Below are 18,665 nucleotides of genomic sequence, written 5' to 3'. Positions count from 1 at the left end.
TCCGAGTAGGATTTTGCATGTCACACGGCGACTGCCCGGACACGCTGTATAAATGGGGCATAGACCAGAAGTCCCCAACCTTTTGGGCCCCAGGGACCGGTTCCGTGGAGAGAGGTTTTTCCACGGACCGGAGGGTGCGTGGTTTTGTGTGCTGCCTGCATCCCACGGATGGGGCTTTGCTTGTTTGTGTGGACTGGTTGCTGGCATACCGCGGCCCAGTACCGGTCCACGGCCTGGGGGTTGGGGACCCCTGGCCTAGACATTGGTATTTGAACCTAGATCTTTTTAACATTTATATTTTATTACATTTTGTTTTAATCTAGGGGAAATGTTAATACATATTGCAAGTCCATGTATGATATACCGTACACTCAAATAATCAATAAATAGAAGTGACCGAAATGACACCTTTGGCCTGGCGCCACCAGCTCTGGGCCCAGCCGCACCTGCTTATGACGAAGCCAGCTCGATGGAGCAAGGGGAAGCAAAGGAGAAAAACCAAAGCTACTCACCCTTACAAAGCTGGCCGGAAACCAGCCCTCTTCATCGTCGATCTGTCCCCACCACCAGTCCTTGTTGGAGGCATCAAGCACCTTGATAACGTCTCCCGCTTTAAACGCCAACTCCCGGTTGGCCATGGTGACGTGATCCCATACTGCCTCGGCACTGACAATCGAACCGCCACTGATCAGCTTGAAAGACAAACACAAGGCCCATCAGCCACGTTCTCTTCCCCCGCCCCCCAGGGTGAAAGCCACCCCCTCCCGCCACCCCTGTTCGGAGGGGATGAGGAAGCCATGCACCTTGCACCTGGTGGGAATGCTAGTCTCTCCCTTTTGAAAGGACCTGGGGACCTTGGACCCCCTAGCTAGGGAAGGTCTGCGCCCAAATGATGCCTTGCAAATCATTTCAGGGAAAGTCTTCTTTCTATAGGATTTTTCTCGGCTAGACTAAGGCAGTCCTCAACTTACGACCATTCATTTAGAGACGTTCAAAGTTACAATGCATTGAAAAAAAGTGATTTACGGCCCATCCTCACATTTACCACCACTGCAGTATCCCAGGATCAAAACTGACACCTGATAACCGGCAGGTATTTACAACGGTTGGAACATCTGGGTTCTTGTAATCAACATCTGCAATTTTCCCAGCCAGCTTCCAACAAGCAAAGTCAATGGTGGAAGCCAGATTTGCTTAACAACTGTAGTGATTTGCATGGAAAAAACAAAAAAAAGGCTGTAAAGTGGGGTGTGTAACAACTGCCTTGCTTAGCAATGGAAAATCTGTTGTAGTTGTAAGTCAAGGACGACCTGTATAACATTACAAGCTGCAAATGAACACACATGCAAAAAGACATGTGTCCAGCACAAATCCTTGCATCCAGAAACTATCAAATCAGGGTTCCCACTGAGCCTTCTCTCTGGGAATCTGACATAATAGATAACAGAATGTTTTTTTGCATCAACTTAAAAAATAGGGGGTGGGGGGGAGGAAAAGCAGGGCAATAAAGATTAAGCATTCCCCATAAACCCAGAATACTGACTATCGGATGGGAAAGCAAGCAAGCAAGCAAAAAAAAAAGAATGGAGTATGGAACAGATTAAGCTGGCTAGTTGTTGGCTGAAAGCCTCAACAAAATCACTCTTTGCAACGGGGACGATATTTAATTAGTTCTTCCATTTTCTACCATCTAATGCTAAGTAACAGTAAGTAATAGTTCGAGCACTCTTAATATTCAGACAAGGACAGGCAGAGCCAGGGGGAGGAGTTAAATGAGGCATCAGTTTAGAATGATTACGTAGATACAAGAGAACTAAGTCACACACATGCACACACAAGCCCTTGAATACCGTTGACCCTTATCCAGTTCTAACCAAGTGCTAATTGAAAAGATTCCTGTGGAGAGGCTTTAGCAATAAATCAGTAAATTGGAACGTCTGCTTTTGGACCTGTTTTTTTTGCATCTGACATAATTTGATGTTATGCACACATCGTATGAATCTTCACGCTAGTTCAAATCTCATTTCACTTCAAGTTAGGAGTTTGTGGCTGATGGCTAAGAACATCAGCTATCACTTGTCAACTCCCTCTTCTCTGTGACAGCCTCTGAAATATTGGAAGACTGCTATCAAGTCACCCTTAGTCCTTCTTTTCACTAGACTAGACATACCCAGTTCCGGTGTCTGTTCTTCATATATTTTCGCCTCCAGTTCCCTAATCGTCTTTGTTGCTCTTCTCTGTACTCTTTCTAGAGTCTTGAGCATCTTTTTTATATTGGGCTGACCAAACCTGGATGCAGTATTCCAAGCGTGGCCTCACCAGTACGGAATAAAGTGCTACTAACACTTCACATGCTCTTTTTTCTTTTTATGTAAATTTTATTGGTTTTTATAAGGGTGGGGAGGAAAATGAAGGGATAGGGTGTGGGGTTGGGATAGCGGGAAAGTTGGGGGAGGGGTTGGGTTTTCCCCCAATTACATTCAATATTTAGCAAATAGCATATTGTCTGGGTTGACGTATATCAATAGAAGTAGTAAAAATAATGATTGATAAAATAATAGATATAGCAAATTATAGTAAGCAATATTAAATTTTCAATCTACAATATTTTTCTTAGTAGAATAAGGTCAAAAATAAATATCACATTCCTTTCTCTCTAATTCGTTTGTCTAGCCATTGATAAAATTTATTCAACATGCTCTTGATACTACCCTCTGTGGATATAGAGGGACAGATAACCTGCTATGGGGTTTAGCTGGCTCTACTAAATTTTTTGCATGGGGAAAGAACACTTGGAGAGCATGGCAAGAGAAGAAACAATGGATGGAAATTAAGCCGGGAGAGAAGCAGCCTAGAACTAAGGAGAAATTTCCTGACCGAGAGAACAATTAACCAGTGGAAGGACTTGCCTTCAGAAATCGTGGGCGCTCCATCACTGGAGGCTTTTAAGAAGAGACTGGACAGCCACTTGTCTGAAATGGTATAGGGTCTCCTGCTTGAGCAGAAGACCTCCAACAGAAGGGACAATAGTCCTTTCCAACACTCTTATTCTGTTATTCTTATCAGGTTTTGCCGATCGTGGAAATTGATTCTTCTGAACCATTGGTGGACTTCTTGCCGGCCAGTTCCTGAACTCCTTACTTTTCCAACATCCTTTTGCCTCTCCTCTGCAGTGTTTCCCCCCCTCTCTTTCCTTCAGTGGTTGCAAAAGGAAAAACATCAGGAAAGGTTCCCATTACTTATTTACAAGCTCTGCTCCCTTGTTTTCTCCTTCAGGCTTCTCAAGTGGAATTCCACAAGTACCACCCTCAGCAAGATCTGCCAGCCGTGACCCCAGAAGCTGCTGATGCTTTTATTGCTAAAAAAAAGGAGAACCAAAAGGCTGAAAAGGGGAGTTTAGGCAGGAAGACCTTAAAATGCAGAATTATTGCTGAAGCTTGCTAATGGACATTGGGTGTGAAACCTCTAAATAAAGCTGAAAAATCTGTGGTCAAATAGAAGCATTCATTTGCATTCCAGGATTAAAACCCTAGTAAGACCACACCTGGAATACTGCAGCCAGTTTTGGTCACTTTATCACAAAAAAAGATGTTGTTGAGAGTTTGGGAAAAACTCAGCGAAGAGCAACTGAGATGATCAAAGGCGGACCAAAACATACGAAGAACGGCTGCGGGACTTGGGCTTGGCTAGTCTAAAGAAAAGAAGAAATACAGGAGACATGATAGCAGTCTTCCAGTATCTGAGGGGCAGCCATAAGGCAGAGGGAAGGACGAGCACCAGAGGGCAGGACGAGAAACAATGGTTGGAAATTGATCAAAGAGAGAAGCAACCGGGAATTAAGGAGAAACTTCCTGACAGTGAGGACAATCAACCAGTGGAACAGCTTGCCACCAGAAATCATGGGCACTCCATCACTGGACATTTTTAAGAAGAGACTAGACATTCACCTGTCTGAGACAGTATAGGTTCTCCTGCTTGAGCAGGGGGCTGGACTAGAAGACCTCCAAGGTCTATATTTTCTTTTCTTTTCTATTCTATTCTATTCTATTCTATTCTATTCTTATTCTATTCTATTCCATATTTTCTATTCTATTATTCTATTCTATTCTATTCTATTCTATTCTATTCTATTCTATTCTATTCTATTCTATTCTATTCCATATTTTCTATTCTATTCTATTCTATTCCATATTTTCTATTCTATTCTATTCTATTCTATTCTATTCTATTCTATTCTATTCTATTCTATTCTATTCTATTCTATTCTATTCTATTCTATTCTATTCTATTCCATATTTTCTATTCTATTCTATTCTTATTCTTATTCTTATTCTTATTCTTATTCTTATTCTTATTCTGACTCTTTTCAGTTGCACACCTTCATTAGTTGAAGACCATTGAGATGGATGGACCAGGAAGAAGGAAGAACTTTCTCTAAGATACTGTTATGGGATCCTCCTTTCATACTCCCACACTATCATGGATCTAGATACACTGTAGGCACTTTCAGGCCACCCAGTTCATGGATGGCTGTCTTGAGCTCTGTCTTTGACTACAAGCTCCTTACCACACGGCTGGAAGTCAGCCAATCACCTCCATCAAAACCTGGTGCCAAGGGGCCTTATCTCCTTTAAGTCAGAAGAACCCAGAAATGGTCATCCTGGCTGTCCTAAAATGGGGGAAAATTTTAACAAATGCAAAGGTAAAACTCGACCTCCCTCCAGAAAGCTAGAAAAACATGGCTTGACCATACGTGGGTGAAGCATCCACCTACTTCACCTCCTCATCTTATTCACTGGATTTCCGTCCTCCTGTAAGCATAACTACGTGGCCCATAACACAGAATTGAATCGCTTATCATTTAGCAACTCATTTCAATGTCCTTTTTAAGTGAAGGTGCCATGTGGAACACTGGGCTATGGCTCAGCCAATTGACGTGAAGTCCAAGTGGTCAGGATGCAGCTCCAGAGGTTCCTGAAGGAAACTGAGGACCTTCACTCATCTCGGTCAGCTTTCAGAACAAGATTCAGTACAATGGTAACAACTTTCCCAAAGGCCCTAAAGATCTCTAACTCTTCCTTTAGGCACCAAGCCAGGACAATGTGAGAATCTACTAAAATGTTGAACACCAGGTTTTGCCACAGTGTGATTGTTTTACTGCCCCCTGTGATTTAAGTGGTTGTTCTGTTTTGATCTTTTAACCCTCTGGTAAGCCACCCAAAAATCACTCAGGGAGTGGGAGGCCTTAAAATTGAATAAAGAGTAATAAAATAAGTTAGAAGATTCATAAAATGACAGGTGGGGAAACAGACAGAGAGAATGCTGGACAGAAGAATGGAATGAGACTTGCACTGAAGCTGAACGAAAGACACAGTTCTTTAGGGTGAACCAGTTGAGTTTCCTTCAAGCTTTCCCTGTCAGTGTGGGAAATCATGCTGTGTGTGCACGCGCACACGTGCCCACATGCAGAAGATATGGCTAATATCTAGAGAGAGACCCCCTAAGAGTGCGGAGAAGAGCAACAAAGATGATTAGGGGATTGGAGGCTATGAAGAACGGATGCTGGAATTGGGTATGTCTAGGTCACAGGTCTGCAACCCGCGGCTCCGGAGCCGCATGTGGCTCTTTCAGCCGTCTCCTGCGGCTCCCAGTCCTCTGCCATGTGCAGTCCAAAAAAAAAAAGTGGGACTAAAAAAGTTCAACCAATCAATTCAAATATGCGGGGTAGGTGCATATCTCACCTTGGCTCCACTCTTCAGTCAAACCCTGTTCTGTGCATGCGCGCATGTACGCGCATGTGCACACATTTTTTGCGGCTCCCAGATTTTCCTTTTGTGAGGGAACCGGTTCCGAGTGGCTCTTTCACTGTTTCAGGTTGCTGACCCCTGGTCTAGGTTAATGAAGAGAAGGACAAGGGGGGACATGATAGCAGTGTTCCAATATCTCAGGGGCTGCTCCAAAGAAGAGGGAGTCAAGCTATTCTCCAAAGCCTCAGAAAGCAAGACAAGAAGCAACGGATGGGAACTAATCAAGGAGAGTCTATGGAGGTTCTCAGTCATCCAGGTCATGGTTGCCCCAACGGTGCTTTTTTTCCCCAGGAGGCAACTGGACTTTCTTGTCTTTCTTTTGAAGATGTTTCACTTCTCATCCAAGAAGCTTCTTCGCCATCTAGTCAGAGCTGAAGAAGCTTCTTGGATGAGAAGCAAAACGTCTTCAAGAAAGTCCGGTTGCCTCCTGAAAAAAAAGCACCTTTGGGAGGATCAAGGAGAGAAGCAACCTAGAACTACGGAGAAATTTCATGACCGTTAAAACAATCAGTCAGTGGAATGGCTTGCGTGCAGAATCTGTGGCTGCTCCATCGTTGGAGGTTTTCAAGAAGGGATTGGACAACCATTGGTCTGAAATGGTAAAGGGTGTCCTGTCCATGTCCCGTAAAAGGGCTTGGACTAGAAGACCTCCAAGGTCCCTCCCAACTCTGTTATTCTGTTACTCTCGCCCTGACACCAGCCACGTTGGGTAAGACTGCTTGTTTCTGGTTGAGACTTCTTGATGCTCTCAAGCTGATACAACTCAAGGGCATCCAACCAGTCAAGACAAAAAAACTCTCTTCCATTTAACAAAAAAAAAATCCACTGATTTCCCCTACTCCGTTCTGCCCCACTGCCTTTGACAAATCCCACCTCCCTTTTTCTGGTTCTGCTTATCTCTCCCATTGCTATTCTGAGAGTGCTCTAAGAAGCAATTCAATTGCTTCGGCCTTTTGGAACATATGGGTTATTTTTAATTATTATTTGAAATGATTACAGATTGACCTTCCCTTTTCACTTTTTCCCCTCTTTCCTCTGTGGCTTGGCAAGAGACAGTGCAGAGAATAGGACAGAAAAGCAATAATTTAGCAGATATTTTGCCCTGGTGCGCTCTCTCCCTCCCTCCCTCTCTCTCTCTCTCTCTGCTTTGCAACTCTACCCTATCTTGCCTCCAGCCGCTAAGGGGAAAACTTGAGTTGAGGAAGGCATTTGTGCTTAATTACTCAACAGCTACTAAGATCTTAGGGGACAATGCAAAACTGTTATGTGGGCATCAAAGACAATGCTCCTTCTAGCCCAGTAGTGAAGAGATAATAGAATCTGGTTGGGAGGTATCCACTGGGACCCTGGAGTCCATACCCAGTGCAGGAATCCAAATTAAAAGCATCCTTGACAGCAGATGACTGTCTAACCCAGTGTTGGCAACTTTTTGCAACAGCATTATTTCATACTCAGCAGTAACAGAATCCCCGCACAATTCCTTCTCCTTCTTGGCTTTCATGTCCACTTTTATTCCATCCCAATATTTGAAATTTCTTCCTCAGCAGGTACAAGACTTGTTGTACATTTGTGGTTCTCAACCTGGGCCCCTCAAAGAAGGATGGACTTCTTTAATTAATCAGTGGAACAACCTGCCTCCAGAAGTTGTGAATGCTCCAACACTGGAAGTTTATAAAACGAGACTGGATAGCCACTTGTCTGAAATGGTATAGGGTTTCCTACCTGAGCGGGCGGGGGGGTGGACTAGATGGCCTCCAAGGTCCCTTCCAACTACTACTACTACTAATTATTATTGTTGTTGTTGTTGTTGTTGTTGTTGTTGTTGTTGTTGTTGTTATTATTATTATTATTATTATTATTATTATTATTATTATTATTATTATTATTATTATTATTTCCCAGAATTCCCCATCCTGCAATGCTGGCTGGGGAATTCTGGGAGTTGAAGTCCACACATCTTAGCTTGAACACATCCAGGAAGGAAAGCCTGCAGCTTTGCTGCGCCATTACGTCCAATGTTGCTCCTTAACGTTTTTCCTAACATTAAACCCTGCATTATTCCCCTGGAACAATAGTCTATTATACTGCATTATGCACTCCACAGTGATAGAACGCTACTGTAGGTTCTGATTTCCTCTGTGTCTCACCATTCTTTTTAAAAAATGCAGGAATCGAATGCACAAGTCTTGAGGGTGAAATAGATTTTGTTGTTGCAATGAATTTAGTCCTTTCCCCACATGTACTTGAAGTTCGCTTATTCTGGCTGGATTAATGCATCCCAGCAAGCAGGTCTATTCCAAGGGCATGTTAGCTCTTCGGAATGATCCAAGCTTGCTAGGACTCATTCAACAAGCCATGTTTTCCCTTTAGAATGAAGGACAACCCCAACCAAGCATGATTCACATCACCCATCCATATAAACCAGGGGTCTTCAAACTTGGCCTTTTTATGACTTGTGGACTTCAACTCCCAGAATTCCTCAGCCACTGGAGATTTTTAAGAAGAGGCTGGACAGTCACTTGTCTGAGATGGTACACGTTCTCCTGCTTGAGCAGGGGGCTGGACTAGAAGACCTCCAAGGTCCCTTCCAGCTCTATTTCTATTTCTATTTCTATTCTATTCTATTCTATTCTATTCTATTCTATTCTATTCTATTCTATTCTATTCTATTCTATTCTGTTCTGTTCTGTTCTGTTCTGTTCTGTTCTGTTCTGTTCTGTTCTGTTCTGTTCTGTTCTGTTCTATTCTATTCCTATTTCTGTCCTATCCTGTCCTTTCCTATCCTATCCTATCCTATCCTATCCTATCCTATCCTATTCTATTCCTATTTCTGTTCTATTCTATTCTATTCTATTCTATTCTATTCTATTCTATTCTATTCTATTCCTATTTCTGTCCTATCCTTTCCTTTCCTTTCCTTTCCTTTCCTTTCCTATCCTATCCTATCCTATCCTATCCTATCCTATTCCTATTTCTGTTCTATTCTATTCTATTCTATTCCTATTTCTGTCCTATCCTTTCCTGTCCTGTCCTGTCCTTTCCTATCCTATTCCTACTTCTGTTCTGTTCTGTTCTGTTCTGTTCTGTTCTATTCTATTCTATTCTATTCTATTCTATTCTATTCTATTCTATTCTATTCTATTCTATTCTATTCTATTCTATTCTATTCTATTCCTATTTCTGTCCTATCCTATCCTATCCTATCCTATCCTATCCTATCCTATTCTATTCTATTCTATTCTATTCTATTCTATTCTATTCTATTCTATTCTATTCTATTCTATTCTATTCTATTCTATTCTATTCTATTCTATTCTATTCTATAGGAAAAAGCTAACTGAATCCACTTGCAATCCTAAAAATCTGATTGTTATTGACCAGCAATCTCATCTCTGCTATCACCTCTTGGTATAACTTTCAAGATAAGAGAGGCAGGTGATTAGGCAGAATATGGAAAAGTCTTCACCACCACGACTGCCACTCAGACTGAAGAAGAAGAAAAAGAAGTCTGATGCTATTGTTCAAAGCAGGAGAAATTCAATTCACACTGGCCCTGCCTTCCTTCCCTCTTTTTCCTAAAACAATTGAATGATCTATGGAGTGTGCATCAAAACAGAAAGTTGGAAGAAAAGTGGAATTATGGCTCCATACTTTCATTACTTTGAAGCCCGGAGGACTGAGGGAAGGTGGCTGAATTGGTGGCTGAATTCCTTAAAAATAGCAAGATTGATGTACAAATAGCAGAAGGAAAAAAATTACAGAGAAATCCTGACCGCAACAGCCATTCCGATGAGCTACAACAGGGGTCTTCAAACGTGGCCCTTTTATGACTTGTGGACTTCAACTCCCACAATTCCTCAGCCAGGTGCCTGGCTGAGGAATTCTGGGAGTTGAAGTCCACAAGTCATAAAAGGGCCAAGTTTGAAGACCCCTGTCTTAAATCTAACAAACAAAATGGAGGCTGGCTGAGGAATTCTGGGAGTTGAAGTCCACAAGTCATAAAAGGGCCAAGTTTGAAGACCCCTGTCTTAAATCTAACAAACAAAATGGAGGCTGGCTGAGGAATTCTGGGAGTTGAAGTCCACAAGTCATAAAAGGGCCAAGTTTGAAGACCCCTGTCTTAAATCTAACAAACAAAATGGAGGCTGGCTGAGGAATTCTGGGAGTTGAAGTCCACAAGTCATAAAAGGGCCAAGTTTGAAGACCCCTGTCTTAAATCTAACAAACAAAATGGAGGCTGGCTGAGGAATTCTGGGAGTTAAGTCCACAAGTCATAAAAGGGCCAAGTTTGAAGACCCCTGTCTTAAATCTAACAAACAAAATGGAGGCTGGCTGAGGAATTCTGGGAGTTGAAGTCCACAAGTCATAAAAGGGCCAAGTTTGAAGACCCCTGTCTTAAATCTAACAAACAAAATGGAGGCTGGCTGAGGAATTCTGGGAGTTGAAGTCCACAAGTCATAAAAGGGCCAAGTTTGAAGACCCCTGTCTTAAATCTAACAAACAAAATGGAGGCTGGCTGAGGAATTCTGGGAGTTGAAGTCCACAAGTCATAAAAGGGCCAAGTTTGAAGACCCCTGTCTTAAATCTAACAAACAAAATGGAGGCTGGCTGAGGAATTCTGGGAGTTGAAGTCCACAAGTCATAAAAGGGCCAAGTTTGAAGACCCCTGATCTACAACATAGTCCAGAAGAGCTTTATGAGCTTAGGCCCAGCTTGCAATTTTCAGAACATCTCCAGATACTACCACCAACCCTCACTTGCCAATCAAGTTGTTTTCGGTACCATCTTTTTTTTCCATTCCCCTCCCCCCCCCCCCGGTAACTACTGTAAATTGCAAACAGGATGTGAAGCAAGGCTTAACACACCTATCTGGGATTTATTGTATTGACTAATTTTATTTTAACCTATTTAGAAACCGTCCATCTCCCTCACTGAAAATGTGACATTAGAAGTTAGGGTCCTAGGCCTTTTCTCCAAACGGGTCAGGTCAGGATCAAGATGAAGGCAGGAGAATGAAACATTTCGACTTAATGGAATAAAAACTATAAATTCTTTATGTGCAGCTAAGTCTCCTTTTGCTGGATTTCAGAATTGCTAGCAGTTTCCAAAGGGGTTCTGATCAGTGGTGGGATTCAGATAGGTGAACAACCGGTTCTCTGTGTGGATGGCTGCTTCCGGAGGTCCATTCTGGGCCTGGGCAACAAAAAAATTAGCTACCGGTTCTGCCGAAGTGGTGGGAACCAGCTGAATCCCACCACTGGTTCTGAAGGCCATGCAAAACCACCCAAGGCCATTCAAAATGTTGGCTTTGGCTTCCAAAAGATCCCCAGGTCTGATTGGTCCTGCAATTCTGAAATCCTGCTCTAGATCGCTGAGATCTGATGTTATTAACTGAAGTTGATCTGCTGGACGTTACACATCTCCCTAGAAGTTCCAGTGGATTCGTCCTAATTTCTGCTAAACCTTGGGGGTATTTTAGGACAGGTATGCAATTTCACACTGCCATTGTAATGCTGTCTTCCTGAGTCTCATTTGAATCCTGTGGGTTGTTTTTTTTTTTTTTTGGCTGACTGCTTTTTCTGAAAACCACGTGAAGAACTTCAGCTAAAGTGGGTTCCAAGAATATTTTTTAAAAAATCAATAAGCTAACAGGTCTAGGGGAATAAATGAAGCAAAGGGAGTGGGAAAGAAAAGGCCTACCGTGAGTCTCACGCTGGGGAGGTGAAAGAGACCAACTGTGAGGAAAGCAAGTGGAGAGACTCATCTGAAGAAAGGAAACGTGCGAGTAAAGGAGAATGTTAGTAGCTCAGGGTTGAAATGTGGGGTCCTTGGTGCTCTCTGAGCTTGGTGGTTTTTGTTCTGTACCAGCCTGCTATCGGCCCTGCAGAAAAGGCAGGGACAACCCCTTTACAAACGGCAAGAGGCTGGAATTAAGCCTGCCACATTTATTAACATAAAACAGAGCAAACAAGACACCAACCATGAAACAGGAGCTATGAAACAGGAACTAATCAAGTGGTTGCCTTCAGCAAACCAGCCCTCCCACGCATTCCCCTTTTATACAGTTCAGGGCGTGGCTTCTCTCTGCCTCCTTCCGAGGTGCCCCATTGCCTTCCTCTGTTTACTCCTAATTGACTGCCTCCTGCGTCGGGCGTCCTTGAACAGGGCCAGCTGTGGGTCATCTTCATCCACTATGTCAGGCTCACACAGCTGGGTCTCCGTCGTGACCAGGTGGGAGGGGCCTGGCTGAGGGCTCTGCGGAGCCTCAAGGCCATCATCAGCAAGCTCTCCAACACCCCCCTCCTCCTCCTCTGAGTCGTCCGGCCCAACTGCCGAACCCACAGGCTGACCCTGAATCACAACAGTTTTCTGGAAGACGTTTCATTACCCAAAGTAGGTAACAACATCAGTGCTAGCACATCCAGCATTGTCAATGTTACCTAGTTTGGATAATGAGACGTCTGTCAGAAAACGAGAGAGCCTCACAGTTCTTCTCCTTCTTCTTCCCCTGTTCCAAGAAAGGAAAGGTGCAGCCAAGAAGCATTAAAACTGCGGGTTTTGAACCAACAGCAGAGAAACCTCAGAAAGTGAGGTTTGAATTGACAGACAAATAGCCCTGACCACAACGGAGCAGTTACAGGTTGAACCAGGGACCAATTTCAGACAGTGGAGGCGAAAAAAATGTCAGAGCAATACAAAATAGATGACAAGAACAAGCCATCACCCAGACAGAGAGAAAAGTAGCAAACATCTCAATTGAGAGAGAGATGCAGGCAATTCTCAAAGAGGCCCGGCGGATATTTTGAACTACAGCCCTCATCATATCTTGCCACTGGCCATGCTGAACTGGGGATGATGGGAATTGAAATCCAAGTGGCTGCAGAACACCAGACTGATTTCCCTTCTCTAGAGAAGTAAGAAAAACGAGAAAATAGAAGGAGCCTTATGTTGGAAATTAATGTCAGCCAGAAATGGCTTTAAGATTGGATGGCAAAAGAGAGGGAGATGGCAGGGATGGCAGAAACTGTTTTAATTAAAGAGAAGAATCTATCTGGTTTCCTATCCGGAAACCACTTCCGGGCTTTTTGCTCAAAATTGGAAAAAAATTAAAATTTGATTTTAGCCCCCTTTGGATTACGTGGGTTTATTTTGTTTGTTCCTGATTGGAGTTGGGATTTTTTGTTTTGGTCATCCTTCCATCTTGATCTTTATGTTTGTCTATTGTTTCATTCTTTCCTGATTTAAATGTGTTTAATCTATAGCCATCCAGAGTTGCCGGGCGTTGGGCAGCACACAAATTATAATAATAATTACAATAATAATTAGATACGTTCAGTGAATGTAGATGGAAGACCTCCGGGGAATTCAAGGTCAGAGAGTTAGTCGTGAAATCATCCGTAGCCGAGGGAATGTTTAGGTTTATCTAATTTTCCCTTTGCCTGTGGACTTTAGGTTTGTCTATGGTGGCAAGCGAACCTTGGCAGATGTCAAAAAACTAAGCAGATGGAGATATGGTTAATACTCAGACGGGGACCATCAGGTCTCTAAATTACAGTGGATAGTCGAAATGCATCCCAGAAGAAGACTATGGCAAAACATTTTCCCATTGTTGCGAAGAAAACAATATATGAGGTCCCAGGCAGCCAAACCTGGCTTGAAAGATGTATGAACTGAGGCTTAACATATATCCCTTAACACATTTATCCCTCCAGGCGAGGCTGGAAAAGAGAGTTATTTATATTATTTCTGGTTTTGCAAAAATTTCCCAATCCTTGGTTGATGCCATCGTATTTTAATCATCACACTGTAGTACTGGAAACTCACAAGTGCCACTCACTCTGATTTAATTTCATGGTGAAACCCAGCCTGCTGTCTGTCCACTACAAATGGGCACATCCCCCGCCCCAAAATAACTGTTTTCTAGCATGAAAGCAACCGCACCATTTGCAAAGACCAGGGATGCAAGATGACAATAGCTTTGGGCGCAGTATTGCTTTTCTGCCTACAAAAAAACTCTGGACAGTTAGATCATAGAATAATAGGGTTTGGAGGCACCTTAGAGATCTTCTAGTCCAACCCCCTGTATAAGCAGAAGACCCTATTTCAGACAAGTGGCTGTCCAGTCTCATCTTAAAAACCTCCAGTGATGGAGCACCCACAACTTCGGGAGGCAAATCGTTCCACTGACTAATTGTTCTCTTCTCAATTTGGAAGCAACTGTCAGTCACTAAAGCTAGATTTCTATGAGGTATTCACAAAGCAGAACAGGCTACCACATGAAGTGTTGAGATCCTTTTTGCTGAAGAGATTCAAAGAGGTTCAGGGGGGCTTTAGTGACATGCTAAGTACGGCATTAGACTAGATCAGGGGTCCCCAACCTCTTGTCTGTGGACTGGTACCGGGTCGCGGCATGCCAGCAACTGGTCCGCACAAACAAGCAAAGCCCCATCCGCGAGATGCAGGCAGCACACAAATCCACACCCTCTCAGGTCTGTGGAAAAATCTCTCTCCACGGAACCGATCCCTGGTGCCAAAAGGATGGAGACCTCTGGACTAGATGACATCTACGGTACCTTCCAGCTTTATCATTTTATGTTCAAGTGGATCCCAGTAGTTTAGAAGTGTGTGTGTGAAAAGGGGGAAAGTGTTATTTGCTGGGGGGGTGTTGTGAATACTTAATATGCAAAGAACTCATTCTTCCTGCTGCAAAAAAAGCAGATATTAGCAACATGCTTGGGTGGGCGATTAATACAATCTATTTTGTGATTCACAAGAAGAAGGGGGGGAAATGAAGTAAGGGAAAGAGTGAAGAATAGAAGAGCAGGGATTCAGAGAGATTACCTGCTAAATGAGTGCAGGCTTGACTAGCTTTTACAAATAAATGAAGGCAGGAATTTTAAGAAGTCTACTACCAGTAGGGACATTTTCAATCATTGTTCCACGCATTTTTTCCCCCAACTCCTCATCAAAGATGGCTAGCAAACTACTCTTACCCTAACCTCATGTTGAGTTATCTGCTCAAATTCCTGTGATGGAGATGATCATACTTAATATATATAATAGTTCAAAGAGACAGACACACAGACAGACAGACATAGATATGGGGATGGGGAGAGGGAGAGGGAGAGGGAGAGGGAGAGGGAGGGAGGGAGGGAGAGAGAGAGAGAGAGAGAGAGAGAGAGAGAGAGAGAGAGAGAGAGAGAGAGAGAGAGAGAGAGAGAGAGAGAGAGAATGATAGAATATAGCTAGATATAACTGGATGATGGATAGCTAGATAGCTAGATAGCTAGATAGCTAGATAGATAGATAGATAGATAGATAGATAGATAGATAGATAGATAGATAGATAGATAGACAGACAGCTAGACAGACAGAAGATATAGACATATGACACATCACACATACACATATTCGTATACATCTATCTATCTATCTATCTATCTATCTATCTATCTATCTGTATGTATGTATGTATGTTGGCATGACATAGTAATCAAATAGTATGTAGAGATAGAGACATAGAGATGTAGAAATTTGGAATAACTCCCCCCCACCCCACCCCCCCAAGATGTACTGAATTTCAGCAGTAAGTTATTCAGCTGGGATTCTACAAGGGCAACATATTGGAAAAGGTAATTGCTTTCTTAAAAGGAGCTAAACTCTGCCAAGAATGTAATTCTTCATGATGGTTTAATGACAATACTCCCCTAAATCTTCCATTTTTGCTTATTTTCATAAAGATAAATGAGTCCCTGTTATATTCTAGGTCACCTAAGAGTCTTTTGGTCATTTTTCTGACCCCAGTGAAGACAACAAACAGTGAACACAATCTCTGATGCAGGAAGAAGTAACTGTTTTTAACTTGGGAACCCCACTAGTTTTGCGGGTTCTTTTAATCATTGTAATTTTGGTTCCAAAGGGGCGGAGAGAGCACATCCAGGGGTTTGGTGCTGTCCCTAAAGAAGAACCTGAAGACATGGAACAATATCACAGCGGATGGAAACTGCAAATATACAGAAATGCAGAAAATCCTGAACATTTATTGATATCCCGTAATCTTGATGGACCACGTACAATGGACAATTTTTTTCTGGCATCACGATAACGATATAGTAGCTATTCAGACTGCTACTTTCTGGGCTTCAAATGTTATACAATGTCACACAAATATTTTAAATTTTATTTATTTATTTTTATTTTTATTTTTTTTTATTTTAATTCCATTTATATCCCGCCCTTCTCCGAAGACTCAGGGCGGCTTACAAGCTTAGCAGTAGCCTTCATTCTATGTATATGCCTGCTTATTAGGGCTTTCGCCCCCCCCCACAAGCGGCATTATTACAAAGTCAGCTTAATTGCCCCCAACAATCTGGGTCCTCATTTTACCTACCTCGGAAGGATGGAAGGCTGAGTCAACCTTGAGCCTGGTGGGACTCGAACCTGCACTAATTGCAGGCAGCTGGTGTTACCTAGGGAGGCATTAGCCCACTGCTCCACCAAGGCTCATTTAATTCCCTCTGTGTTGATATTTTTATATTCGTAATATAAAAACTTAAAAGCTTTCTTTGTTTAGATTGTTATATTGGTTTTAAACATGTTTTTTTTCTTTTTAATGTAAGAGGTTCTGAATTCGGAAAATAAATAAATAAAGCAGCAGAAGGCAAGACAAGAAACAACGGATGGAAACCAATCAAGGAGAGAAGCAACCTGGAACTAAGGAGAAATTTCCTGACAGTGAGAACAATTAACCAGTGGAACGGCTTGCCTCCAGAAGTTGTGGGTGCTCTCATCACTGGAGGTTTTAAAGAAGAGTTTGGACAGCCACTTGTCTAAAATGGTGTAGGGTCTCCTGCTTGAGCAGGGGGCTGGACTAGAAGACCTCCAAGGTCCCTTCCAACTCTGTTATTTTGTTAACTAGAGAAGCCAAGCTGAAAGTTTCCAGAATTTTTAACTTGTCTGAAGACAAGTTTAAGCAAGCTAACATGTGTATTAAGGAACCTCGTGGGTGCTTCTACTGGGCTTTTAAGTGGAGAGTAAAGGAGCAGAAAAAAATGTCCTCCGTGCTTAACACTTTTTCTACTGAATTCCAGTGATCTGAAGACCCTCTTCAGAGCATTGCATGGAAACTCTGAGGGGTCCTGTAGGCCAAAGTTTGCTTCACACTCTTTGCGATTCAGCTCTATTATGCATAGGTAAAGGTAAAGGTAAAGGTAAAGTTTCCCCCGCACATGCGTGCTACTCGTTTCCGACTCTAGGGGCCGGTGCTCATCTCCGTTTCAAAGCCGAAGAGCCAGCGCTTGTCCGAGGACGTCTCCGTGGTCATGTGGCCGGCATGACTAGACGCCAAAGGCGCACGGAACGCTGTTACCTTCCCACCGGAGTGGTCCCTATTTTTCTACTTGCATTTTTACGTGCTTTCGAACTGCTAGGTTGGCAGAAGCTGGGACGAGTAACAGGCGCTCACTCTGTTATGCGGCACTCGGGATTCGACCCGCCAAACTGCCGACCTTCTGATCGACAAGCTCAGCGTCCTAACCCACTGAGCCACCGCATCCCTTCTATATGCATAGGATGGTGTGAATATATCAAACGCAGGTAAATTATAATAATTTTTTTTCTGGGGAGAAAATAACCCAATTTTGTTATCTGTACTAGGCCTGAATCAATATGTTTTGCCTTCTTTGATCCCTGGCTGGTTGGTCTGTTTGAAAAATAAAAGAGGCCCATTAATACTCAAGCGTATTCAATGTGCAAGGCAATAAGGCAGCATCAGCTATTAACTTTCTCCCAAGTTCTACTGCGAAGTAATTTCTTTTCCCCTCTTAAATACTGTCTGAGGCCAGGAAGTTCATCCTCTGTTCAATTAAATGAATAGGGGAACCAACTCAGACCCATTCTTCTTCTTCACTTCCCCTGTTCCATTTGCACTTGGTGATTTTTCAAAGTCCAGAGGCTGAAGTGGCCAAGCTTTCGGGTTGCATCAGTCCTCAACTTGACCAGAGAGAGCAAATTAGGAATCACAAATCAAAATCTTTCTAACTGAGCTTTCAGCTTCTCAATTTCTCTTAACTTCCATGTGTTTCTCAACCTTAGCAACTTGAAGTGTGTGGACTTCTTAAGGTTGCAAGGCTGCAAATCGCTGGGTTAGATTTTAACTTTCCAAATTCTCAGCAAATGTGCTGGCTTGGGAATTCTGGGAACTGAAGTCCCCATGTTTCACCTGGGCTAGTGGCCATTCTCGATGTTAGCCTGTGTGCCTGTATCTTTCTGTGCATTCATGGTTTCCAAAACTTTGTGACTGCCTGCAACATCATTAATGATGTGCAAGCTGAATTCCCTTTCCCCCTGTTTTCAGCTTCTATTGCACTAAGAAGAGGTGAGAATTTTACAAACTTCCTGATACAATATCTTCGCATTTCTATTTTTAAAATATTTTCACAGTCAAATGTCTGAAACTGAAGTTGTCAAGCTTATCCCAAAGGGGCTTTTTCAAAAGACAACTGGACTTTGTTTTTCCTTGAAGACGCTTTGCTTCTCATCCAAGAAGCTTCTTCAGTTCTTCAGAAGCTCAGAGCTGAAGAAGCTTCTTGGATGAGAAGTGAAATGTTTTCAAAAAAAAGTCCAGTTTTCTTTTGAAAAAGCACCTTTGGAACAATTATGACCTGGATGACTGAGAATCTCCATGGACTGTCAGCTTGTCAGGAAAAGAATTTTTTCTTCCAAATATTTCTGTTTGTTGGGTTTAACATTCTGAAGAGTTAACCTCCTTTTTTATGGGCAAGCACATACCAAACTTAGAAATTATCTTGTGACTGTGGATCAAACATACTTTGGTGATCACAGAAGAAATTTTAAGAT

The 18,665-nt window shown here is 42.7% G+C and overlaps 1 protein-coding gene across 1 annotated transcript in view; it reads right to left on the bottom strand.

The window, feature by feature from the left end:
• Positions 1-18,665, bottom strand: part of ARHGEF9 (Cdc42 guanine nucleotide exchange factor 9) — a 267,659-nt gene that overhangs the window by 90,071 nt on the left and 158,923 nt on the right. The window contains exon 4 of the mRNA XM_081336695.1: positions 513-692. Coding sequence (XP_081192821.1) covers positions 513-692 — 180 coding nt within the window. The remainder of the gene's footprint in view (positions 1-512; positions 693-18,665) is intronic.

This window comes from Vipera berus (assembly GCF_964194415.1).
Source record: "Vipera berus genome assembly, chromosome: 11".
NCBI lineage: Eukaryota > Metazoa > Chordata > Lepidosauria > Squamata > Viperidae > Vipera > Vipera berus.
The sequence above is the reverse complement of the archived record's forward strand: the minus strand, read 5'-3'. Positions and strand labels throughout refer to the sequence as shown.